Source organism: Artemia sp. Qi Xiang Cuo, chromosome 3 (genome assembly GCF_049724085.1).
Source record: "Artemia sp. Qi Xiang Cuo chromosome 3, ASM4972408v1, whole genome shotgun sequence".
Taxonomy (NCBI): Eukaryota; Metazoa; Arthropoda; class Branchiopoda; order Anostraca; family Artemiidae; genus Artemia; species Artemia sp. Qi Xiang Cuo.
Window position 1 is genome coordinate 76563241 of NC_142796.1, and position 27951 is coordinate 76591191.

General features: G+C 36.8%; 1 protein-coding gene and 1 long non-coding RNA gene across 4 annotated transcripts in view; one reads left to right on the forward strand and one right to left on the reverse strand.

The window, feature by feature from the left end:
- LOC148954550 (uncharacterized) lies at positions 1 to 27918 on the forward strand. 3 transcript variants are annotated; one of them, XR_016141532.1, is made up of 3 exons: positions 1 to 345; positions 11823 to 11971; positions 27161 to 27918. It is a non-coding gene; the product is annotated as an uncharacterized LOC148954550 (long non-coding RNA). The 3 variants fall into 3 exon arrangements; XR_016141531.1 differs by having other exon boundaries at positions 11863 to 11971; XR_016141533.1 differs by lacking the exon at positions 27161 to 27918 and adding an exon at positions 13155 to 13452 and having other exon boundaries at positions 11863 to 11971.
- The window catches only part of sn (fascin domain-containing protein singed), an 88725-nt gene continuing 84454 nt past the window's right edge, over positions 23681 to 27951 (reverse strand). Inside the window, exon 9 of the mRNA XM_089086589.1 lies at positions 23681 to 26786. Coding sequence (XP_088942715.1) covers positions 26590 to 26786 — 197 coding nt within the window. The 3' untranslated portion in view covers positions 23681 to 26589. The remainder of the gene's footprint in view (positions 26787 to 27951) is intronic.

Sequence of the window (27951 nt, forward strand, 5' to 3'; positions counted from 1 at the left end):
GAAATTCTGGCGTGAATTCAGTTTCTCCTTCTTGTTTATCCTTTACGCTTTTACAGCATCATATATTTTATAGGATTTGTATTATCATGGGGTTTGTTATAATTCTTGCTGTTTCTTCTCTTCTAACCTCAGATTTCGTCTACGATTTGATGTGATCCTTGCTATTCCTTGTCTTCTAACTGCAAATTTCGTTGAGATTTTTTTTTTCTAGAGGGTACAACGTAGAAGAGACATGAAACTGCATCGTTGAAGCTTCGCACTTGGTATATTGAGTGTGATGATAACAGCTTGTTTTGTTTTGTACGAGGACAGGAAAGAAGAGTTGAAAAATACAAGGCTTATCAGGTAAAATTTATTATTTTCAACCACTTATATTTCTTTCAACATTACTCAGTAAAATAGAATTATATTTCTAATGTTTTTAGCATAATTTATTGTTTCAAATAATTGTAAAGAATGACATTATAACTAAGGATAATTATAACCTATCCTCTATATGGAAGGCTTTGGCGAAAAAGTAAAAAATTGAAGATGTTTTGTTGTTTTTCAGATTTCTAAGTAAAAAAATGTAGTCCAAAGAACCCTTTGTGAATAAATTGAAAAACAATGCGTTGATACTTGGAAGTCTTCTCATAGTATATGAAAATGACTGGGTTTATCGTCGGTTTCGGGTAAAACTAATAGACATTGTATATTATGTAGGACAACATTTTTTTCTACGAGATCTAATGGGTAAATAATGCTTATCAGATAAAACGTTTTATTTTTTTTTATATTTGCGCGCCTTTCAATAAGTATCGAGGAAAAAACCTTTAGAAAAATCTTACCGTTTAGACTTTAAGATACTCTTCTGCTTGCAAGGAATCGACAAAAAGTAAAATGAAACAAAGAAAGAGACAGATATGGCTATGCCATCCTTGTCAAGGTTCCAAATGTACATTGATATTAAAATTTGCGTCAAATGTATATTGACATTTCGTCTTGAATGATTGGTTGACCGAATGTTATTCTGGTTTTGTGTCAATAATGGATGTAAATTTGTCGTGTTTTGCTTAAAATAAACTAAATCCACTTTTTAGAGGGTTATTAAGTTTTAGGTCAGAAGCAGAGAAAATCAAATTTAGAATGACGACACTAAATGAAAATGCAACTTTCAGCACAGCTTTGATTCTTCTTGGGCTGTTTAAGAGCTATTCAAGTATAGACAACTTCTAAGAAGCTATCCTTTACCTGACTTACACGCATACAAACTACTTGAGAAATCATTGTTGTTTTTTTTTTAATCGTGACGGTGAAGTTTAACTTTTTGTTCCCTGAATGACTCCTGAAACACAAGGGCCATTTAGTTAGAATAATCAGGTTTTTTAAAAGTTATAAAAAAAACTTTAGCGTAAAGAGCAAGATATTCAGGAGGGGTAACCCCCTCATATACGTAATAAGTTCTGTTCGTTTTGAGTTTTAATGTTGCTCCTTACTTTCAGTTGAAACAAATTATTTAATTTCTGATCGTTTTTTTAAATAATGCCAGGAAATCCAGCTCCACCTCCATGGAAAATTCCCTTCTCCCGCGAAAAAGTCCTCCCATGTACGCCCCCCACCGCCAGTAAAGTACCCCCCTCTCCCCCCAAAAAAAATTGGTATACTTCCTGATAGCCAATACTATCAGAGGCAACGCTGTAGCGTTGCCTATAGTAAAGGCCATACCGCTCCAATGTTTTATTATTATTATTATTTATTTATTATTTTTTTCCCCAGAGGCAATTCTTATCGAAGAGGTCATCGTATAAACTTCAAAAGGGGCTAATTTATATTGAAGTTGAGAGTTCTAGTGCCCTATTTAGTAGCCAAAAATTTTTGGACGGCAACTAGCCCCCCCCCCCCCCCATGTTCCCCAGTTCCTAACTGCCCTCCAATTAACATTCTGAGAAGGGCATTTCGTTCAGCGAAGTTGATCTCTAGAGGGAAAATATGTTTTTGAGGCGGAAACTCTCCATCAGACCATGGGAAAAGAGGGGCGAGTTGTGCACTGTGGAAATGTGAGGTTTTTACAGAAGGCATTATTGTGGAAACTTTAAAACAGGCTCATTCGATTGGAAATTAAAGGGCTAGTGCCCTTTTTAATAGACGAAAGTGATTGAAGGGCAACTAGCCCCCCCCCCCCGACGCCCATCATTCCCCCAAACACATTCAATCAAAATTTTCAGATAGCCATTTTGTTCAGCATAGTTGATTTCCAGATAGAAAATATATTTTTGAGGAGGACACTCCCCCACAACCCTCAGGGCAAGGGTTTTAAGTTATACCCTGTGGGCATATAAGGTTTTAATAGAAGGTGTTGTCGTAGAAACTTCAAAACAGACTCAATGGATTGGAAATTAAAGGGCTAGTGCTCTTTTTAATAGTCGAAAGTGATTGGAGTGTAGCTAGCTCCTCCTCCCCGCCTTCCACGCCCATAATTTCCCCAAACACATCCAATCAAAATTTTGAGATAGCCATTTTGTTCAGTGTAGTTGATTTCCAGATAGAAAATATGTTTTTGAGGAGGACATTCCCCCACAACCTTCAGGGCAAGGGTTTTAAGATATGACCTGGGGGCACATAAGGTTTTTATAGAAGGTGTTGTCGTAGAAACTTCAAAACAGGCTCATTCGATTGGAAATTAAAGGGCTAGTGCCCTTTTTAATAGTCGAAAGTGATTGGAGTGCAACTAGCCCCCCCCCCCCCACGCCGATCATTTCCCCAAACACATCGAATCAAAATTTTGAGAAAGCCATTTTGTTCTGCTTAGAGTAATGCTTAGATTGAATATGAAAATCAAGCTTAAAACGAAAACAAATATTTTGCTATTAAAGTATAAATGAAACTTAAAACGAACAGAAATTAAATAACAATCAATGCGAACAAACATACAGTGTATATTAATATAAACGAATAAACAAATCTTAAAACGAGTGAGACTTCAATCGAATACGCAAATCAAATTTGAAGCGAATAAAAATAACTCCAAACAAGAGTTTGGGTATCGCCTCACTGCAGAAGCCTAAAACCTACTGCGTCATTGGCGCTTTACTGTAAACAATTCTTTCATTAATCAAGATTTTAGGGAATAAATATCAGCATATGTATATTAAATTGACAATGCACATTTTTTTCAATAAACTCATTTGAATTTTTTTTCAGTAAAGTACAAATTATATTCTGGCTTTTAGAAAGCATAGGGGTTTTGAACCCTACTCATATTAATTTATGCTCATTTTGAGTTTGACTCTAATATTTATTTTAATATTTGTTCGTTTTGGGTTTCATTTATTTATTGATACTGATTTGGGGTAGTTGTATGCTTGGTAGATTATATGATAGTCCGGACGCCAGGTGTTGAAAATACGAATCTTACCACGACGGAATAGGGCTGCTACGAGAATTAGCCTACCCTCCACCCCCTAAATTGACCATGCGGATTCAAAAATACCAAAGGCACTTGCTTGCGAGTGGTGGAACACTCCGAAACTTGACATTTTATTATATTTTGAATGTTTCATGCAAGAAAATACATGTTCCACAATGTATTTGTGTTAAATACATGTACGGGGGTAAATACATGTTACCCCCGGGCCCTGGTGGGCTGTGTCGACACCGGAGTTTTTTGTTATCAGAACTTTGAACTATTTTAACGAAATGTCTATCTCAAAATTTTTATCTGATGCATTTAGGGCGTGAAGGAGGGGGGGCGAGGGGGGGCTAGTCACCCTTCAATCTCTATTGAACAAGAACTTTCAATTGTCAGTCAAATGAGACTTCTCCAAAGTCTATACAAGTATCCCTTCCATAAGAAATAATAGGAAGGATTCGGAGAATCCTCCAATTACAACTCTTGCGCTAAGGGCTGCGGGGGAGTTTTCATCCTCAAAGACCTAATTTCCAGAACTTAAAACTACGTTTAATAAAATGGCTGTCTCAAAATTTTGATTGGATGTGTTTGGGGGGAGGTGGGCGTGAGAGGGGGGTTAGTTGCCCTCAAATCACTTTCGACTATTAAAAAGGGCACTAGCCCTTTGAATTTCCAATCGAATGAGCCTTTTTAAGACCTAATTTCTAGAACTTAAAACTACGTTTAATAAAATGGCTGCCTCAAAATTTTGATTGGATGTGTTTGGGGAAAAGGTGAGCGTGGGGGTGGGGCTAGTTGCCCTCCAATCTCTTTCGACTATTAAAAAGGGCACTATCCCTTTGAATTTCCAATCGAATGAGCCTTTTTGAAGTTTTTACGACAACGCCTTGTATAAAAACCTTATATGCCCCCAGGTCATATCTAAAAACCCTTGCCCTGAAGGTTGTGGGGGAGTGTCCTCCTCAAAAACATATTTTCTATCTGGAAATCAACTACGCTGAACAAAATGGCTATCTCAAAATTTTGATTGGATGTATTTGGAGAAATGATGAGCGTTGGGGGGGGGGAGGGGGGCTAGTTGCACTCCAATCACTTTCGACTATTAAAAAGGGCACTAGCCCTTTAATTTTCAATCGAATAAGCCTGTTTTGAAGTTTCTACGACAACGCCTTCTTTAAAAACCTTATATGCCCCCAGGGCATAACTTAAAACCCTTGCCCTGAGGGTTGTGGGGGAGTGTCCTCCTCAAAAATATATTTTCTATCTGGAAATCAACTACGCTGAACAAAATGGCTATCTCAAATTTTGATTGGATGTGTTTGGGGAAATGATCGGCGTGGGGGGGCGGGGAGGGGGGACTAGTTGCCCTCCAATCACTTTCGACTAGTAAAAAGGGTACTAGCCCTTTATTTCCAATCGAATGAGCCTTTTTTGAATTTTCTCCGACAACATCTTCTACAAAAACCTTATATGCCCCCATGGCATAACTTAAAACCCTGGACCTGAGGGTTGTGGGGGAGTGTCCTCCTAAAAATTATACTGTATATCTGGAAATCAACTACGTTGAACAAAATGGCTATCTCAAAATTCTGATTGGATGTGTTTGGGGGAATGATGGGTGTGGGAGGGGGAGGGGGCTAGTTGCCCTCCAATCATTTTCAACTATTAAAAGGGGCACTAGCCCTTTAATTTCCAATCCAATGAACCTGTTTTTAAGTTTCTAAGACTACGCCGTCTATAAAAACTATATATGCCCCGTGAGCATAACTTAGAACCCTTGCCATGAGGGTTGTGGGGGAGGGTCCTCCTCAAAAATATATTTTCTATCTGGAAATCAACTATGCTGAACAAAATGGCTATCTTAAAATTTTGATTGGATGTGTTTGGGGAAATTATGGGCATGGGGGGGAGGGGGGCTAGTTACACTCCAATCACTTTTGACTATTAAAAAGGGCACTAGCTTTTTAATTTCCAATCGAATGAGTCTGTTTTGAAGTTTCTACGACAACGCCTTCTATAAAAACCTTATATGCCCCCAGGGCATAACTTAAAACCCTTGCCCTGAGGGTTGTCGGGGAGTATCCTCCTCAAAAATATATTTTCTCTTTTGAAATCAACTATGTTGAACAAAATGGCTATCTCAAAATTTTGATAGGATGTGTTTGGGGGAATGATGGGCGTGGGGGGGGGGCTAGTGGCCCTCCAATCATTTTCGACTATTAAAAAGGGCAGTAGAACTCGCAATTTCCAATCGAATAAGCCCCCTTTGAAGCTTCTACGACGACCCCTTCCATATGAAGTGCCTCTGGGAAAAAAAAAAAATAATAATAAAACATTGGAACCGTATGGAGCCGTTAACAATGAATGTGAAGAAACTTACAATATATATTAATGTAAATGAATAAATAAATCTTAAAAGGAGTGAAACTTGAATTGAATATGCTAATCAAATTTGAATTGAATAAAAATAACTCCAAACAACAGTTTGGGTATCGTCTCCTTGCAGAAGCCTAAAACCTGCTGCGTCATTGGTGCTTTACTGAAAACAATTCTTTCATTAATTAAGATTTTAGGGAATAAATATCAGCATATGTATATTAAATTGAAAATGCACATTTTTTTTTCAGTAAACTCATTTGAATTTTTTTTCAGTGAAGTACAAATTATGTTCTGACTTTTAGAAAACATAAGGGTTTTGAACCCTACTCATATTAATTTATGCTCGTTTTGACTTTGACTCTAATATTTATTTTAATATTTGTTCGTTTTCGGTTTCATTTATTTATTGATACTGATTTAGGGTAGTTGTATGCTTGGTAGATTATATGATAGTCTGGACGCCAGGTGTTGAAAGAATGAATCATACCACGACGGAATGGGGCTGCTACGAGAATTAGCCTACCCTCCACCCCCTAAATTGACTATGCGGATTCAAAAATACCCATGGAACTTGCTTGCGAGTGGTGGAACACTTCGAAAGTGTTCCAGTGAAAGTGGTGGACATTTTATTATATTTTGAATATTATATACATTTTATTATATTTTGAGTTTCATGCAAGAAAATACATCTATCTCAGAGTATGTATTTTAACCTTATAATTGGATAATTATAATAGATTTCCTATGTGTTCTTCCCATACAAAACCCCTTCCCATAAGTTATAAAACCCCCTTTAATGAGTTATTCCCCAGGGCATAACTTACAACGCCTACCCCTGGGCCCTGGTGGCCTGTGTCGACACCGGAGTTTTTTGTTATAAGAACTTTTAACTATTTTAACAAAATGTCTATCTCAAAATTTTTACCTGATGCATTTCGGGCGTGGAGGAGAGGGGGGGAGGGTGTAGCCACCCTCCAATCTCTTTTGACTCTTAAAAAGTGAACAAGAACTTTCAATTTTCAGTCAAATGAGACCCCTCCAAAGTTTATACGAGCATCCCTTCCATAAGAAATAATGGGAAGGATTCAGAGAATCCTTAAATTACAAGTCATGCCCTGAGGGCTGTGGGGGAGTTGTCATCCTCAAAGACCTAATTTCTAGAACTTAAAACTACGTTTAATAAAATGGCTGCCTCAAAATTTTGATTGGATGTGTTTGGGGAAAAGGTGGGCGTGAGAGGGGGTTTAGTTGCCCTCAATTTACTTTCGACTTTTTAAAAGGGCACTAGCCCATTAAATTTACATTTGAATGAGCCTTTTTTAAACTTTCTACGACACCGCCTTCTGGAAAAACCTTATATGCCCCCAGGGCATAACTTAAAACCCTTTGTCCTGAGGGTTTTGGGGGATTGTCCTCCTCAAAAATATATTTTCTATCTGTGGAACACAACCCTACTCATATTAATTTATGCTCGTTTTGAGTTTGACTCTAATATTTATTTTAATATTTGTTCGTTTTGGGTTTCATTTATTTATTGATACTGATTTGGGGTAGTTGTATGCTTGGTAGATTATATGATAGTCCGGACGCCAGGTGTTGAAAGTATGAATCATACCACGACGGAATGGGGCTGCTACGAGAATTAGCCTACCCTCCTTAGCCTACCCGTTTCATGCAAGAAAATGCATGTTCCACAAAGTTGAGGTGCAGTTTTCTGCTCAAATAGAAATGCCTAGAAGCCATAGAATATAACAAACCAACACGATTAGTTAGAAAAAATGGCAGAGTTAACAAAAATTACAAAACTATATGAGTCTTGAACAGTCTTGGAAAGTATAAACAAAATCAAATTGAATATTAGATATATAATGATATTAATTGTTTAAAGATCCATCAGTTCAAGATTTTTTTTCACTGTAATTTTAGGTTCATTTTCAGTGCTGTAAGAACTGGAAAATAATAAATTTGTAATATACGAGTAATTCGTTTTCAGTGAAGCACCAATGACGCAGAAGGCTTTAGGTTTTTACAGTTAAAGAAGGGGGCAGTATCCAAATTTTGTTTGTAGTGAAACTATATTTGTCTTGAATAATCTTGAAAAGAACTAATAAATTAAACTGAATATTTGATGCATAATGATATTAATTGCTAAAAGCTCATCAGTTCAAAATTTTACTGTAATTTTAATATTTATTTTCATTACTAAGTACAAAAGAAAACATTTGTAATATAATTCGTTTTCAGTAAAGCGCCAATGACGCAGTAGGTTTTAGGCTTCTGCAGTGAGGCGATACCCAAACTCTTGTTTGTAGTTATTTTTATTCGATTCAAATTTGATTTGCATATTCAATTTAAGTTTCACTCGTTTTTAAATTTATTTATTCATTTACATTAATATATATTGTATGTTTGTTCGCATTGATTGTTATTTAATTTCTGTTCGTTTTAAGTTTCATTTATACTTTAAAAGCAAAATATTTGTTTTCGTTTTAAGCTTGATTTTCATATTCAATCTAAGCATTACTCGCTTTAAGTTCTATTTATTCATTTATATTATTACTTGTTGTATGTTTTTTGCTTTGATTGTTTATTTAATTTCTCTTCGTTTTGGGATTCATTTTTTCTTTAATAGAAATTTCTGGTCGTTTTGGGTTTGAATTTTCACATTTATTTGTATCTCCTGAGGTTAAGTTTAAAATTGCCTTAACTTTTCTTTGAAAAACTTATTTTTCGGAAAGTTTTTTCAATTAATTTTTGTTCGTTTTTGATTGCAAAAAGTTTTGGCATGGGGGGGGGGTGCTTACTGTCCGATTATTCTTGACTTTAAAAAAAGGATATAGAACTTTCAATTTAAATAGAATGAGGCTTTTTTCAAAGTCTATACGATTAACTATTTTATAAAAACCTTATATATGAACAATAGACAGCTTGCATAACTTGTGGACAGCGATTGACAACATTGAATGGATTGAAAAAATAGCTCCAATGAGGGGGTTTAGACCATTTTACTTGCTGACAAAAAGGGATCACGACTGTTTGGAATTGACCTTAATAGGATTTTGTGTGCCAAAGCAATTTTACATCTATCTCAGAGTATCTATTTTAACCTTATAATTGGATAATTATAATAGATTTCCTATGTGTTCTTCCCATACAAAACCCCTTCCCATAAGTTATAAACCCCCTTTAATAAGTTATGCCCCAAGCCATAACTTACAACGCCTACCCCCGGGCCCTGGTGGGCTGTGTCGACACCAGAGTTTTTTGTTATCAGAACTTTGAACTATTTTAATAAAATGTCTATCTCAAAATTTTTACGTGATGCATTTAGGGCGTGGAGGGGGGGGGGGGGGGGCTATTCACCCTAAAATCTCTTTTGACTCTTAAAAAGTGAACAAGAACTTTCAATTTTCAGTCAAATGAGACCCCTCCAAAGTTTATACGAGCATCCCTTCCATAAGAAATAATGGGAAGGATTCGGAGAATTCTTAAATTACAACTCTTGCCCTGAGGGCTGTGGGGGAGTTTTCATCCTCAAAGACATAATTTCTAGAACTTAAAACTACGTTTAATAAAATTCTGATTGGATGGGTTGGTGGAAAAAGGGGGCATGAGAGGACGCCTAGGTCCCCACCAACCACCTTCGACAATTAAAAAGGGCACCGGCTGTTTGAACTTCAATCAACTGAGCCTTTTTTGAAGTTTCTGTGACACCGTTTTCTATAAAAACACTATATGTCTCCAGGGCATAACTTAAAACCCTTTGCCCTGAGGGTTGTGGGGGATTGTCCTCCTCAAAAATATATTTTCTATCTGGAAATCAACTATGCTGAACGAAATAGGTATCTCAAAATTTTGATTGGATGTATTTGGGGGAATGATGGGCGTGGGGTGGGGCTAGTTGCCCTCCAATCAATTTCGAATGTCTAAAAGGGCACTATCCCCTTTGAATTTACAATTGAATTAGCCTTTTTTGAAGTTTCTATAAGACCGCCTTATATAAAAACCTTATATGCCCCAAGGTCATATCTTAAAACCCTTGCCCTGAAAGTTGCGGGGGAGTGTCCTACTCAAAAAGATATTTTCTATCTGGAAATCTACGCTGAACAAAATGGCTATCTCAAAATTTTGATTGGATGTGTTTGGGGAAATGATGGGCGTCGGGGGGGGGGGGGGGGGCTAGTTGCACTCCAGTCACTTTCGACTATGAAAAATGGCACAAGCCCTTTAATTTCCAATCGAATGATCCTTTTTTGAAGTTTCTACCACAACGCCTTCTATAAAAACCTTATAGGCCCCAGGGCATAACTTAAAAACCTTGCCCTGAGGGTTGTGGGGGAGTGTCCTCCTCAAAAATATGTTTTCTATCTGGAAATCAACTACGCTGAACTAAATGGCTATATCAAAATTTTGATTTGATGAGTTTGGGGAAATAAGGGGCATGGGGTGGGAGGGGGGCTAGTTATACTCCAATCACTATTGACTATTAAAAATGACCCTAGCTCTTTAATTTCAAATCGAATGCGCCTGTTTTGAAGTTTCTAAGACAACGCCTTCTATAAAAACCTTATATGCCCCAAGGGCATAACTTAAAACCCTTGCCCTGAGGGTTGTGGGGGAGTATCATACTAAAAAATATATTTTCTATCTGGATATCAACTACGCTTAACAAAATGGCTATCTCAAAATTTTGATTGGATGTGGTTGGGGGAATGATGGGCGTGGGGGGGGGGGCTAGTTGCCCTCCAATCATTTTCTACTATTAAAAAGGGCACTAGAACTCTCGATTTCCAATTGAATAAGCCCCCTTTGAAGCTTCAACGACGACCCCTTCCATATGAAGTGCCTCTGGGGAAAAAAAAATGATAAATAATAAATAATAATAAAACATTGTAGCCGTATGGCCTTTACTATAGGCAACGCTACAGCGTTGCCTCTGACTGTCGAAACGATAACAATGTTTCTTTAAGGAGCAAAGCTTAATCCAAAATAGCATTTATTTCGTCAAATAACTTGTTTTAATATAAGGGACTTATAATGTAACCCTCATATGGAAAACAACTAACATATACGTTTTTCATTCTTTAAATATAAACCACTGTCTATGCTAAATGAACAAATAAAATTCCAGAAAATAGTTTTTAACGTCTGAAATTTTCTGATGCCTTTATAATAATTTCCCTTAAACAATCAGAGGATAATACCAAATCAATTTTGAAGCTGGAATTTCCTACTGAATGGACGACATCCATCCTCAGCTGTAGGAAAACTTGATAGGACCATCAGCGTTGCAAACGCGGAACAATTATACCGTATTTGGTACAATTTAGAGGTCCTGGTACAATGAAGTACATTTGGTAAAATACAAATTTTGCAGTCCATTGTGGTTTTTCTTACTCCTTTCCAAATCAGATATCTGTTCAAGTTTTAGTTTGTCAAAAATCTTCTTCGTGTTATGACAAATTTTTAGCTTGCTGTTCTGACGGTACAAATCAATCTCTAGTGATACAATTTCAGTTGGAAAACTAGTATAGTTTATTCAAAAGCGTTGGTAACGCTGAGGACCATCAGAATCAATATGAAATTGAAACGGAGCAAGTAAAAAAAAATAAAGGTTATTAGAGCCCTGATTTCAGTTAATGGAAGTCCTGCTATGAGTGATAAGGGTGTGACAAAGGAAATTATCAACTTGTCCCTCAAGTAATCTCTTATTGAAACTTTTGTTGCTTTGTCGGTTATTCTAATACTATGCTTAATGACAATTTAAGAGCAGTGTCTTAGATCCTGAGTATAGAGAGCGTAGATGAAGACAGACTTTTTTTTCAATTTTTAGGCTATTTTTTAGACACATAGGATTTTGACAACATCCTTGAAGGATTTTGAAAAAGAATAATTACAGTACGCTTAACCCAAAGTGGGGAGGATTTTGAATATAGGGTTCTGTCTTGATTTGAGCCCAGTTTTATTTTTCTTTGCATCCGACACAAATAAAATAAATCAGTAAAAACTCTGAACAATATGTATATTAATTCACCTATATTTACTTATATCCTAGAATTACAAAATCAACTACTAAATGACTTTGCTGATTCTAGCTCTCAAGCTATGAACTACTGAATGACGCTGCTTATTCAAGTTCAGGTGATGAAGTGGAAGGACTTCCTGGCTTTGAATATGGTGGCTGGGGACGGTGTTATAACTGTGGTAAGTTTTTCAAATAAGTGGTTCACGCCACATCATAGTCACATTTGCAATAAAGATTTTGTCAAAATCTAAAGATGGAAATAAAAATTAGGACATATTTTCAGTATGGTTAAAATGAACCAAAGCCTTAGTTACTACTGAAGTAGTGATCAAAGTACCTTACTCAATCAACTAGTCGAATCGAAGTACTGGAACGTATTTGAAATAAATTTATTTATATTTATTTTGATGGTTGCCTTCAATTCGTTTAGTTTCCCTTGGCTATGCCGATAGACGTTACGCCGATAGACGTTACATTTTTAGATATAACAGGCATCGTGAGTTTTGGCTATCTCCATTTGTTATTCCACGCAAAATTGTTAAATATAATTTAAAAGAAAATATTTACGTGAACTTAATGAAAAACTTATCACCGGCAATATTTCTCCTTTAAAGGAAATTTTCAACCTTACACCGCCCCTTCTGACTACGAAACTGGTTCCTGCCAACCGTTTATATTCTCATATTTAGACCGGTTTTCTTACCAAAAATAATAAATCTGTGCTAAAAAATGTATATATAATTCGAGATTATTACAGTATGTATCGCGGTCTTCACATGCATATCTATTTATGTATTGAAATTTGTCGAACTAGTATAGTCGCAATAAAAAGTAATTTAACCTTTTCTGTTGCTTGGAATAGATGTGAATTATATACTAAGAATGAAGAAATCTTCAAGAAGTTTGCACCGTGAAAACACATAAAGTATTGAAATGAATGTGAAACATACTATAACAAAAAAAGGATTTTTGCAACCCTGATTTACAAGCCATCTTTTATACAAACTCTGACTTGAAAGTTCGCATTTCGAGCTATTCAAAATAAGGGTTTGCTAACGGGTTGCCAGAATTTGGCTAATGGGCCCGTTTATAATGAAATCAGGCTAAAATCAGAGCTAGTTAGAGCCACTGCTCGATCTTTTTTTTTTTTTTTTTGAACTTAGCTAAGGCCGGCTATTTAGAGATCTCTAATATCAATTTTTCCTGTGAGGAATTTTTTTTTAGGAATTTAATCTAAAAGGATCTTAACATTAATGGATTTTCGGATCCTAAGGCGGCGTTCAGGCAATAGACTCAGTCTTTAACTAAGTTTCCAGAAACTTGAATCTGATTGGTTGAATGTTTAACTATATTAAATTTCAGGATTTGATAGAAGGTGCGTGCAGCGTTTGAATGACCCTTAACTGTCACAGCCGGCCAATCAGATGATATTATTACGAATGAGGCCGGTGTCAACTATATGTCAGCGATAGCTAATTATTGTCATAAGCTAGTTGTGTTTGTGAATAGGCCGTTGTATTAATTTTGCTAAATATGTCGTATATTGAGTGTACACGAGATAACTGTCAAATATTTAACCTAGAAACTGTAGTTTGCAAACACCAGCAGCGACGCACTTTGACAAATCAAACTCAAAAGATTGCTAAAAGGTCTATTAAGAAGCAATCATTTCAGATCGTTTTTCGTAATTTTGGATAACTGCGCATTCCTCCATAGTAAGAAATCAACAGAAGAGGAATAGTCAGAACCTACAATGGCAAATCCAGGGAGGTCAAGGGACCCCCCCCCCCAAGATTTTTCTGGTGCCCTCATTCCTTGTTGTTTTTTTCTGGTTTTCACTTTTTTTAAATCAATTTGTCAATTTGGTCAATTATTGGCACCCTTGTCACATTTGCCCGCCTCCCAAGATTTTGCTTAGCCCTTATCACATTGCCCCCTCCCCAAGATTTTGCTCTAGATCTTCCCCTGGAACCTACTGAAAAAATGAAAACAATAGAAAAAGGAGAAGATTTAGCTCCTGACCTGAGAGATTAATTATCAGAATCTTTACCTATGTTTTTATTTACTTCCTCTAATTTCGGCGCACATTTCTTTTTTTGGGCCAATATTCTTATTATAAATGAATTTGTTTTCCGTTGAAATTCCAAAATTAAACTCAATACTTTCGAAAAGCTAAATCTTGAAGCTAGAACAAAGTTCAAAAATGAGTATTTTAAGGCATGAAGTTAATGGAAAAGTTAGAACTAACTACAGTAGCTAGTTTTGTTACATGCTTTATTGTCTTTTACTAACTTTAAAATATTAGTTGTGTTCATTAATGCTAGATGGCAAAAAAGGTTTTTTCTTGACTGAAATTTACCATAGTTGGTAATCTTGTTAGTTTGAATAATTTTTGGGAAAAGATTTAATTTATAGATGAATTTCTGCCAAATTATACTTTTCCACTTTACGGAAAATATCATGAAGTCTCTCCGATAAATAAATAAATGCTCCGGAGAGCACACTGCACAACCAGTAATTACCAGAAAATATTTCCCTATATGTGAATGTACATTTTGCCCACGTTGTTTTTCTTTTCTTTATCTTTTTTTTTTGTATTTAAAAATGTTTTTTTGTTTGTGAGTATTTTGTCAGTACTATAGATCAATTCTTTCGATGTGGGCAAGTCCGAGGAAAAAACTTTAAGATGTTAGTCTCATTTTCCTTTGAAACTATCTAAATTCAGTATAAGCCGTTTCGTTCTAGCCCAAGCAGTCATCAAAAATCCGGCAAAGTTAGGTTTTTGCTTGCTTCGATATAAAAGTGCATTTTGATAAAATCAATAACAGCTCTCGGAGCAGTCTATTTTCCTATTAACAAAAGAAACAATGTCATTTTAATTTCATTTGCTTTAAATAGCAATTGTCAGTTCGAATGACAGTTGATAGATAAAACGCCTGCAATTACCAGCCGGGCGTTTATTTGACACATTTTAAAATCTTTTTATGAAAGCACTATTCACATGTTAGCATGCAGAGCAGGGGGTTAGGAGGGGGACCTCGCTTTTAGGTCATAAGAAAATGTCATCTACCTGCACGTTTTCTAATGCAGCTGGTGGAGAAACGTTGAGTATATTTTGAATTAATAAAGGCCAGAAGACCATGGAAATAATGACGATATCCTTTTCATGCTTCCCAGCCTTTCCACTCACAAATTATGCTAAAAAAGGGCCATTTTTGGTACTATAATGTACTTTAAGATGACGTTATCGAGTCTAATCCATAATATATATGTATATAGCTTTCAAATGAGTCGCTAAATAGCTCATTGATGTTCCAGCTTCCAGTGCCCCATATGCGGCATAAAAAAAAAGGCAAGTTAGTGCTTCCCATACAAAAAAGTGGTTTTCCTTGTTCAACGTAAGGGACTGTAATTATCCTATATAGGGTTTTAGCCTTGGTTCCCATTGATCCAATTTTTTGACTCAAAACGGCGCATGGATAGCGGACGCAGGAAAATCGCAAAAATGTTCACATAGAAACGGTTCCCTGCAGCCGTTGAAGCGCAAAAAAACGTTATGAGATATTTACGAAGCAAATGCATAGGAATAGCCTAAATCCAGCTCTAGAAACCAGGAAAAAATTTTCAAAGGGCTAAACAGCCCAGGCTATGCCTTATTAAAAATAGAATTTGTATCTTCTATTTTCATTCCCCTGGAAATATTCCCCCAGGCGCTGAGGACTAAAATCTTGGACTAGAAGGATATGACCCTCATTGTCTTTGTCAAATATTAATAGAAAACTTCTGAAAAACATGACTAGTTTCTCAATTCCTTGCAATTTATGGTTGTAAAAAAATTTTCAATTCAGAATAATGGATGCGATTTTCAACGGCTCAGTAGAAATATTTCAACGCAGCCGTTGAACCGTTGTGACGCACAAACTTGCAGCAAAAAAAAAAAAAAAAACAGGAAATTTGACGGATCACGCAAAAACTGCTGTCTTAGCGTGAAATTGCATCATTGGGAACCCAGAATTAGACCAAAATAATTCCACTGGAGGACTTTTCATGTCGATCTGACGTTGTTTCCCTATATTTGTAGAATCGTGCAAAATTAATGCTTTACTGAAAACATAAAACGCATGCAGAAAGAACTTGTTGCTGTTTGAAGAACAACAAAGCCCTAAAGTAGTCTGCAGAAAATAGAGCACTAATTTATTGATAACTTTTTGCATACAATTTTTAATTATCTGAGAAACTCCAGCGACAAGAGGAATTTTTATTATTGTAACTGAGGGGCTTCAGTATTATTCGAAATAAAGAACTAACAACATAATATAAATTTCGGTAATCCATTTATTTTTACCTGTAGTACGAAGAATCTTAAGTTACTATGCGAGTTTCTGAAGTTAGTCTATGGTTTCTAACACTACCCTTCTCTTCACATTTATCTATTAAATGATAATCTATTCGACAAAATTCAGCTGTTTCAAATCATGTAAAAACATCCTATGGTGCTTTATTTTTCTACTGTTGAAAACCAGGGATGTAATTTGCTATGAGGCGGGGGGGGGGGACTGCCCCCTCCAGACCCCAGTTGCAGTCTCCCTCCCCCCGCTGAAATTTAGTTCCTGAAAAAATCTTGTCAAAACTAAGATAAGCCTGCACAATTCATGCATCCAGAGAAACAGGTCAGTTTTCTTTAGTATCTTTGCCTTTATGGTACTATATGGCTCATTTTACATTTCCGCTGTCATTTTCACTTGATTGGGGAAAACTGGCTCCAACTTCGCCCCCCCCCCCCAGGATTTTGACGAAATTACGCCGCTGTTGAAAACATCATAAAACGCTTTATATTTCTGCTGTACAGAGACCATGAATTGTTTTGCTTTTTCAGTAAAGCGCTAGTTTTGGATAATTTTACAAATACAGGGAAAACACAAGACAATTTATTTAGTCAGTTGACATATATTGCAAAGGCTACAAAATATTTATTTTGTTCATTTTAGGTTTCAACTTCGCTTTTTACTTTTATCCGAAAAACTTTTTTTTAACTTACTATATAATAAAGAAAAACGGATTTTCTCTAGGAACTACGGATATAGCCAAGTAAATAGGTACGTTTGGGAATATAATTGTGCACTTTCTAAACCTTTTGAAAAGTCGCTTCAGTGTGGCATTATGTCATACTTGATTGATTTTTCCGAGTCACAATTAAGACCCTCACTTTATAACTGACGTCACTTTTTAATGGCTGTATGGCATACTTTAAAAAGAATAATATTATATAATAATAATATTATACAATTATTAAAAATAATATAATATTATATAACACTTTCATAGTTTCATAATGACGTCACTGGCATACGACATCATTTACTAATATAAAAGGATGCGTAAACTCGGGTCTTTTAATAGTGAAAATCGGCACAGTAAAAACACTTGAAAAGAAAATGAACTCAGTGAAAACTCAACAAGATAAATACATTAAAATACTTCAACAGGAGATTTCGTTATTGATGAAAGATGAAATCTTTGGGGAAGAACGCAGGCATTTAAAAGAGGAATTGCGCAAAGGGCCGAAGAGGGTTAAGAAGCTCAAAGGACAAATTGATAAGACCTATCAAGAGACAAAGACGAACCGGAAAAAGCTCGAGGCCCCAAAGAAGAGAAAAATTGACTTGTTGGAGAAAAATACCGGAAAAGACAGGTATTTTGAAGAGAAACTGCAAAGAAAAGAAGGTCAAGAAGCTCAAGAGACAAGTTGATAAGATATATCGAGAAAATGAGACAAATCGGAAGAAACCAAGAGTCTCAATGAACAGAAAAATTGACTTGTTGGAGAAAAATGCAGAAAAATACAGGAAATTGTTCGAGAGAGAGAAGCTCATGAGACGAATTGATCAAATCTGTCGAGAGACAGAGACGAAGAAGGAGCTCGAGGCCTTAAAGAAGAAACAAATTAACTTACTGCAATCAGATCTGAGTTGCATGATTTGCGGCGAGGTATTTGTTAAGCCTGTTAAACCGCCATGTCTACATACTTTCTGTCAAACCTGCATTCTTCAGTGGGAACAAAACATAAGGAGTTGCCCCTTGTGCAGGGCCAAGTATAAAACAGTTAGCCGTGAAGATACTCTTCTAATAAGTTGCATTGAAAACTTTATCGAATCTACTTATACTCAAGATAAAAAAACAAACAGAAGGACAAAAATTATAGCAGAACGCATAGACTTGGAAAGTCATCTTCATCTGTCAATAGCTGAAAGTGTACAGAATCGTGGCTTGAGTAGAAGAAACTCTGAACGGTGGGATGATCAGGGTCTTGAAGATGAGTGGTCGTTCACTCCAACCAGTCCAACGTATCCTCCAACCGCTCCAACCAGTCCAACGTATCCTCCAACCACTCCAAACACTCCAACAACTTTTGAAGGATTATTTTTTTAAGGTGGGTTTGAATAAAAATGAAATAGAGCTATTACTTTAAATGAGGGCTAATGGTTTGCCACTGGGCCAAAGAAGAAAGTTTATTGTAAGGGAGAGGTCAAACGATGATTCTTATTTTTGTCCAATGTGTGGAGGTTTATATAAGAGCGTGTATCACTTGATGTGTGAATGTGAGGAGCTGAGTGATTGAAGACTAGAAGTGTGGTAGGGGGGATTATGATTTTGAGTGGTTGGTGAATGTGTGTGCGGATGAGTGTTTTATGGGTATCAGAAGCTTGGCACGATTCCTTCGTCTACTGATGAATCATAGAAGTAGATTTCTCTAGGATTATGTTAGGTTATGTGCAATTTCTTTGTAATAGTTCTTTGTTTATATTTTTTGTCATGGCCTATGGGCTTTTAGCGCAAATAAATTCTATTCTACTCTATACTTAATTGTGCAGAATTTACCTTCACCGTCCATGTTTCACATGAGTGATGTTGTGATGGATATATAGTGATGGGGATAATCAAAGTGTCGAAAAGTCGTGTCTTAAGTCGTAAAAAATCCTTGCTTCGCCATATGGGCATAGGGGCTTTGAATCTGGAACTCATCTTTTTATGTCTTTTGAGTGGCTGTTGTCATTGGTAATTATATTGCCTAGGCAGTTGGACTCTTCGACCCACTGGATGCTCTCTCCGTTAAGTTTCAAGTCTTGCTTAATTTTATCATGCGGTTTTCGTGAGCAGCACATAGCCTTGGTTTTGGATGCATTAATAGTCATTCCAAAAGAGCTAATCGCTTGAAGAACTTCGTTAGCAACGACTTGTAGGTCCTCAGGCGTTTCGGCCATTACGTCGATGTCGTCGGCATAAGCTAGCTTGTGTGTCAGGACATATCCTATATGTGTGTCACAAGTTGTTTCTACCAAGGATAAAACTGCTGAGAGGAAGAAGTTAAGCAGTTCTGGGGAAAAGATGCATCCTTGAAAGACTTCTGCGGACGTTAGGAAGCTGTCAGTGTGACCTTCACTAGTCATGACACGACTCCTAAATTTAGAGTCCATCTCTCTAATAAGGTCGACTAGGTTTCGTGGAATTCCGTAATGGAGGAGGATATGCCAGAGGCCGCTTCTCCAAATAAGGTCAAAAACTTTTTTAAGTCAATGAAGGCTAGTATAGGTCGCGGCCGTATTCCAGATATTTCTCTAAAATCTGGCGCAGAGTAAAAATTTGATCAGTGGTCAATCTCCCGGGAAGAAAACCTGTTTGGTATTCTTGAATGACTGAGGAAGACACGGCTCTGATACGTTGAAGTATAATACTTGTGAGACTTTTGGTGGTTTGACTTTTTAGGCTAATAAAACGGTAATTATCACATATTACTTTTAACCCCTTGTTGTGTACTGGAACAATTGTGGCCTCGCACCAAGAAGTTGGGAAATGTTCCTCTTGCCAGGCAGCGGCAAGAGGAACGTGGTTATAAGTGGTTCACATGGGACCTTGAGCAGTTCTGCTTGTATTCCGTCTAGTCCAGGGCTCTTATTTGTCTTCAGCGCTCGGATGGCGTCTTCAGCTTTAGAGCGGAGGGGAGGTGGGCTTGGGTCTGAGACAGTAACATGAAAGAAATCAAGGATGGCAGGCTTTAGAAGGATATTAGGATTAAGATTTTCTTTGAAATACTCTATCTATCTCGAGCGGATGACTTCTGTGCTTTGTATATGGGAGCCGTTTTTATCGGATGGCGTCTTTAACTTTAGAGCGGATGGGAGGTGGGCTTGAGTCTGAGACAGTAGCAGGAAAGAAATCAAGGAAGGCAGGCTTTGGAAGGATATTAATATTAAGATTTTCTTTGAAATACTCCATCCATCTCGAGCGGATGACTTCTGTGCTTTGTATATGGGAGCCGTTTTTATCTAGCAGTGTACAGGAATTGACTTTTCTTGCTTGCTAGCTCGCGAACTCTCTTGTATATAAAATGTGAGTCACCTTTCTTGAAGTCATGTTCACACTGTTCGCATCTGTCTTTTATGTAACCTTGATAGGCTCTACGGGTGGCTTTTTCTACAGCACGCTTTAACTGCTTATATTTGTCTCTGCTCTCTCTGTCTTATTTGTTATTGTGCTTGCGCTTCTCAGCACATAATAAGGTAATTTCGTCGGTTATTCAAATCTTTTTGTTGTCCCTTTTTGTTCCTAAATCAGAAATCGCGACGTCGATGATGACTGTAGAGGATTCGGTGACCAGTTTATCAATATCCTGTTGAGATAGAGCTAAACAGGTATTTGAGAGAAGGTCTGATATTTTGCCAGACAGTTCCGAGATGTTGGTCTGGCGGGTTTGAGGGTCTTGGAGGAGATGGGTGTTGAAACGATTGGATATCTCTTTCAGATTTGCGGGTAATTTAAGATGTATCTTCAGTGCAGACATGACCAGGAAATGGTCGCTGTCAAAATCACCACCAGTGATCTTTCACAAGCTCATCACTTGCTCTGCACCGCAAGAATAAGAATCTAGAAAGAGACAAGGAGTTCAAGTACCTGGGTATATGGATCAATTGTGATGATGAAGCAACGATCGTGATTAAACGCAGAATTGGCAATCAACCAGAGCTTTTAATAGACTAAAGTGCATTTGGAGGAGCTGCAAATATTCTCTGCGACTAAACCTACGTCTCTTCAGATGCAATGTGCTCTCCCTACTCCATACTACTAGTGTACTCCATACTACTCTACGCTAGTGTAGAGTAGTCACTACGCTAATGTAGAGTATTCAAAATCACAACCACCGATCTTTCACAAGCTCATCGCTTGCTCCGCACTGCAAGAATAAGAATCTAGAAAGAGACAAGGAGTTCAAGTACCTGGGTATATGGATCAATTGTGATGATGAAACAATGACCGAGATTAAACGTAGAATCGGCAGTCAACCAGAGCTTTTAATAGACTAAAGTGCATTTGGAGGAGCTGCAAATATTCTCTGCGACTAAACCTACGTCTCTTCAGATGCAATGTGCTCTCCCTACTCCATACTACTAGTGTACTCCATACTACTCTACGCTAGTGTAGAGTAGTCACTACGCTAGTGTAGAGTATTCAAAATCACAACCAGCGATCTTTCACAAGCTCATCGCTTGCTCCGCACTGCAAGAATAAGAATCTAGAAAGAGACAAGGAGTTCAAGTACCTGGGTATATGGATCAGTTGTGATGATGAAACAATGACCGAGATTAAACGTAGAATCGGCAGTCAACCAGAGCTTTTAATAGACTAAAGTGCATTTGGAGGAGCTGCAAATATTCTCTGCGACTAAACCTACGTCTCTTCAGATGCAATGTGTTCTCCCTACTCCATACTACTAGTGTACTCCATACTACTCTACGCTAGTGTAGAGTAGTCACTACGCTAGTGTAGAGTATTCAAAATCACAACCACCGATCTTTCACAAGCTCATCGCTTGCTCTGCACTGCAAGAATAAGAATCTAGAAAGAGACAAGGAGTTCAAGTACCTGGGTATATGGATCAGTTGTGATGATGAAACAATGACCGAGATTAAACGTAGAATCGGCAGTCAACCAGAGCTTTTAATAGACTAAAGTGCATTTGGAGGAGCTGTAAATATTCTCCGCGACTAAACCTACGTCTCTTCAGATGCAATATGTGCTCCATACTCCATACCACTAGTGTACTACATACCACTCTACGCTAGTGTAGAGTAGTCAAAATCACCACCAGCGATCTTCCACAAGCTCGTCGCTTGCTCTGCACTACAAGAATAAGAATCTAGAAAGAGACAAGGAGTTCAAGTACCTGGGTATATGGATCGATTGTGATGATGAAACAATGACCGAGATTAAACGTAGAATCGGCAGTCAACCAGAGCTTTTAATAAACTAAAGTGCATTTGGAGGAGCTGTAAATATTCTCCGCGACTAAACCTACGTCTCTTCAGATGCAATGTGTGCTCCATACTCCATACCACTAGTGTACTACATACCACTCTACGCTAGTGTAGAGTAGTCAAAATCACCACCAGCGATCTTTCACAAGCTCATCGCTTGCTCTGCACTACAAGAATAAGAATCTAGAAAGAGACAAGGAGTTCAAGTACCTGGGTATATGGATCGATTGTGATGATGAAACAATGACCGAGATTAAACGTAGAATCGGCAGTCAACCAGAGCTTTTAATAGACTAAAGTGCATTTGGAGGAGCTGTAAATATTCTCCGCGACTAAACCTACGTCTCTTCAGATGCAATGTGTGCTCCATACTCCATACCACTAGTGTACTACATACCACTCTACGCTAGTGTAGAGTAGTCAAAATCACCACCAGCGATCTTTCACAAGCTCGTCGCTTGCTCTGCACTACAAGAATAAGAATCTAGAAAGAGACAAGGAGTTCAAGTACCTGGGTATATGGATCGATTGTGATGATGAAACAATGACCGAGATTAAACGTAGAATCGGCAGTCAACCAGAGCTTTTAATATACTAAAGTGCATTTGGAGGAGCTGTAAATATTCTCCGCGACTAAACCTACGTCTCTTCAGATGCAATGTGTGCTCCATACTCCATACCACTAGTGTACTACATACCACTCTACGCTAGTGTAGAGTAGTCAAAATCACCACCAGCGATCTTTCACAAGCTCGTTGCTTGCTCTGCACTACAAGAATAAGAATCTAGAAAGAGACAAGGAGTTCAAGTACCTGGGTATATGGATCGATTGTGATGATGAAACAATGACCGAGATTAAACGCAGAATTGGCAGTCAACCATAGCTTTTAATAAACTAAAGTGCATTTGGAGGAGCAGCAAATATTCTCTGCGACAAAACCTACGTCTCTTCAGATGCAATGTGTTCTCCATACTCCATACTACTCTACACTAGTGATTGCTGGAAAATGAGCCACCATCTCAAAACAGAATCCTTGTATTCGAAAATATATCCCTAAGGAGAATTTTAAATATAAACTGGCAACAGAGTCAGTAACTTGGAAATCTATTGTAAAACAGGCCAGCATCTCATTACTGTTGTTCAAAGGAAGAAGAGGTGTTCAACTTTAGGACTTTTACTCCGTATTAAGGAATGCCACTTTTCTCGGACAGCCAACGATTCGAGACCAGGCAGCAAAACAAGACGAGGTCGTCCAAAGAACGCCTTGCGACGAACCTTGACCAAGATCTGAGGACGGCTGGGACCTCGTAAGTAGCTAAATGGAAAAGTCACCACTGCAACACCGTTTTGGGACGATTGGAGAGGCTTTGTCAACACCCTATGCGCCACCAATGGCTCCGGGGGAACTAAGGACTAAGGTTATCTCTACTGCTCTGACATTGAATCCTAAAGCTTCAACAGTGTGCTTCTCCATTTGATATGCTGGTGACTTGCCTACTTTGTACACGGCACAAATAAAATATTGAAATGCTAATAATAATTCTAGGACAACTGCTAATCCGGGTAGGTAGGTAAAATTAAAAAAAAATAAATTAAAAGTTAGCAAATTTAATGCAAAAACTTTCACACACACAAAAAAAAAACAGAATAGAAGCACAATTCAGATCTAAAGCAAAGAAAATACTCATACACGTTCATCATCTTTTTTTAATCACTTGAATTCACTTTTCAGACCAAAAGCATAAGTGAAATAACATTTCTACTTCAACCCTAATGATAACGTCGATGTGTATCAGATGTTAGCAAATGGTATCAGAAATGTCCCCCAATTTTCAGCGTTGGCTATTCACTTTGGATCACTCAGACTATCGCTTTTATAAATGATCTTGGTATGCAGATAGGGATGATGCATAGTTATTTTGTAACCACGTATTAGAATTGGCGAAAGCTTGAAAATTGCCAACACAAAATACTACTTTCATGTTTCCAAAATATGTGAAAATAAGATTCCCAACGGTTCCTGCTAAATTTTTCGTAACTAATTTTCTTCCAACTCTATTCGTGATTATTCGAAATGTTCTAGATACAGTTTCAAGGTCCAAAGTAAAAAAAAAAATCAATAAAAATCAGTAAAAAAAAAATCACAAAAGGAATATTATTATCAGAAAAAACTTTGTTTGTTCAAATCCCCTTTCCATTCCAAAAATCTAAAAATATACTTGTTGAAAAAAAAAAAAAAAAAAAATGAAACGCGACTTTGGAAGAATATTGGTTTTTTTGTTATATTTTCTTTTAGTTCAGTAATTTTTGAATATTTACCAAGTAATTTTCAGAAGCAAGTGGCAACCCTGAACAGCTTACAATACAATAACTTTACGCCTTGCTTTAATCTTACTTGTATTTTTTTTTTAAACTCTTTCGCTTTGTGATGGTTGTAGTTGGGCTTCAAAATCAAAGTTTTTCGCGGTGTTTAAGCACAATGACGTCTTGGGTGACATAAGTTCATTTTTCTACGAGCTTTTCAGAGAAGAAATGGGTCAAGTCTATAAAAAAAACAACAACAAAAATTCAAAATAAGATATATTGCAGGTTTTTACTTATTTACCAATCATTCAGTGGAGGAATTGTCCAGGACTGTGTTTTTTTTCTGATGTTCTTGGACCTAAAAAGGGATTCAGCCGCTCATTTGGGAATATCATTATAAACGTACACAACTAGAAATTAATCCTGAATTTCTACGCTAAAATAAAAACCTTATAAGTAGACATAACGTATTTAGAATCTGAATATATGATTGATATCTACCATGTTAAAACCAGTTTTGTCTTGTTCAATTTGTTGACATTACAATGTTGTGTACATAGTGACGAAAATGACGCTATGTCAATAACAACAATGACGCTGCGAAAATACGACAATGACGCTATGACAGTACGACAAAAAATATGCATAGACGACTATGATAATGCGTATTAGACGACAATCTGTTGCAACAACTAATATTATTGGCCATATATCCTTGTCAGCTCATACTGATAATAAAATGATTATGAGCGTTTTAATCTATTCCATAACCGTTTACACTAATGGTAAAAGCAAGATCTACTTCTCGATGTTTAAAAGAAAAATAAAAAGTTTCAACTATACAGGAGATAATTACAAGTATAAGCAATAAAAATTTTACTAAGGATATTCAAAAAGTGTCACTCAAAAAGTAATATCCACTTTCAGATTTTCAAAGGAAAAATAAATAAGTTCTAGCTACAAATACAAACATGTTTAAAACACAGATTTACAGGACTGAAAATTAAAATATTACAAGGGGTGTTTCAAGATTAATTAAAACACACAAAAAAGAAGTGTTTTATAGCTACACGAAACGAGTGCGGGGTAACTTACAAAAGTGAAAACTGTCACTAGTGTCAACAAAAAAAACACTAACACCATCTAGTGTTTGGCGTCTCATAGTATTTTTTTCAATTTAATAAGACAAATTAGTGTAATTAATACTTTTCGCAAAATTAGTGAAGTAGTAAGTGTATAGCCTCAATTTCCAAAAAAAACAAATCTAGATAAAGATGACTTGAAGAAACTCCAAATGCTAGATGGCGTTGGTGATTTTTTTTTTAAGAGACTAACGTCAGTTACCACTCTTATAAGTTGGCATTACTTTTTGGCAACGAGTATCAACTGTCAAGAGCCAAAAAATTACTCTGCTTAATATTCTGTTAAAAAAATCGATTTATTGATAGAATTGTATGATTGGGGCAACAGGATTGACCAAAACAAAGTAAAATAAGTTACATATTTCCAAATATGGGACCAAAATAGCATTGTGACGCCAAGGTTAGCAAATAAAATGAACGTTGTATTAGTAGTTTTATTTAAATTTGTCTGTAGCTTTTTTGAGGAGCACACATTGTATTTTATGCTACTATTTTCTTCTTACATACTTTCATATAACAGATTATGGAGGTAAGGGGTGTCAGTTTGAGCTGCAACCTGATCACTCTCAATCTTGGCGTTTTTTAAGTCTTACTTGGGTGAGGAAGAAGGATACATTTCCTATTCAAAATTAATGCAGGAAATGAACATTTTTTATGATTTTGAGTTAGCTGCATCAAACACGGATATCGACCCTTATGTCAATGGATTTTGCTTTATAAAAGCAATTGCGATTTCTTCATCGATTTTCTCCCATTCCAAAATACAATGTGCGTCCTCCAGTTTTCCATAATGCGGAAGCTTCAAACTAAAAGCATGAATTTTTCACTTGATGCGCTCCGGCTTGGGGTTGGCCGGAAACGTATCTTTATCGTACTCCGAGAACTAAACTTAATGATAAATTAATAAGAGAAAATATACACAGATACACAGAGGTGCTATATAAGCATAATCTCTACCCAGTGTAGCATTCGACACTATACGTGTTATACTAGACTGCCACCTCTACGACTAGCAACATAAGGCAAAAGAACTGCCAAATTTAAAATTCCCAAAGTGTAGGCGTTTCAGCACTAGATGCTTTGAAGACTCCGTTTTTATCAGCATTCAAATAGGTGTTGTTTGGTGTCTTGATTGCTATTTTGGATGGTTCTCGAAGCTCCAGATACAATCCTTCTGGTGAGTCTGCATCTACTGTTACGCCATCACCAGTTAATTGCCAGTAACAATTATTCTGTCCTAAAACAGATAGGTTCTCGTAAGATAGGATCGATATTATTTAGAAGCCGAATCCATGCTTCGAGCTAAGAGATAAATGTGCCCAGCAAGATTAACAAAAATAAAAGTAACTAAGAAAATACTTAAAAGAATGAAACCAGCAATAGTTATTATATCCTGAGACAGAAGGTTCACGTAAGTTAGGATTAAATAAATAAAAAGGTTAAGAAACCGAATTCACGCTTCGAATCAAGAAGCGTGAATATTCCTTTTATTTTTTAGCGATTTAGTTTTTTGGTTTCAATTCTCTATAGTCAATCTCATGCATCCAAAATTACTGCACACAATTTTCATGTTTCTAGCTTGGTTAGTTTAGTTTTTTTTTTTTTTTTTAGAGCAAACATGGACGAAAGAACTATCAATTTATCTTATGTTGCCCCGAACAAGCAGCAAGCTTGGACAGATCCAGTTTTTGGTGTGGTGCTGATTTCTGGAGCTCATCGTTGCTGGTGCCAAAAGGACAAAATCTCCGAAAGTGGAGAATGACAAAAATCATTCATTTTTAGGCCGCATACATTTGACTTGTCAGCATACATTTGATACATTTATCATTTTTGATACATACATCAGCAAACATGTGACATTTTTATAGCAGAATTTCTCTTTACACCACGAATTAGAGCCTGAAAAACAGGCCTAATTCGTGGGTGTCCCCAAAAGTCAGTTTAAGGTTAGTTGCAGCTATTCGCTTGAACGACTGAATATCAGCAGTAACTCCACAAGGTAGTTTGAGAATTATGGGCCTAATTATGAGGTCCTGCAAGTTTAGAGGTATTGTTCACCCCTTTCCGCCCTCAACATTTTTTTTTGTATCCACCTCAATGGTGGTTAAACCTGGGCGGTCGCAGACGTAATATTTTTACAGCTTTTACGTCTACACTAGAAAAGTCCAGGAGAAAATGCCCAAGGTAGGGAAAGACTTAAGACACGGCGAGGTATGTGGCTTGATGGAAACGAGGCTTGGATGTGGAAATGATATTAGTAGAGACAGTTTGTTGATGTCTGCGCCAAATACAGAATTTATACTGCAGAAGATCATCTCCATTAAAAGAACATTAATATAAAAAAAAGTCTGATATTCCTACAATATTAGAAACTGCAATAGGAAGACACTTCCTCACGAGCA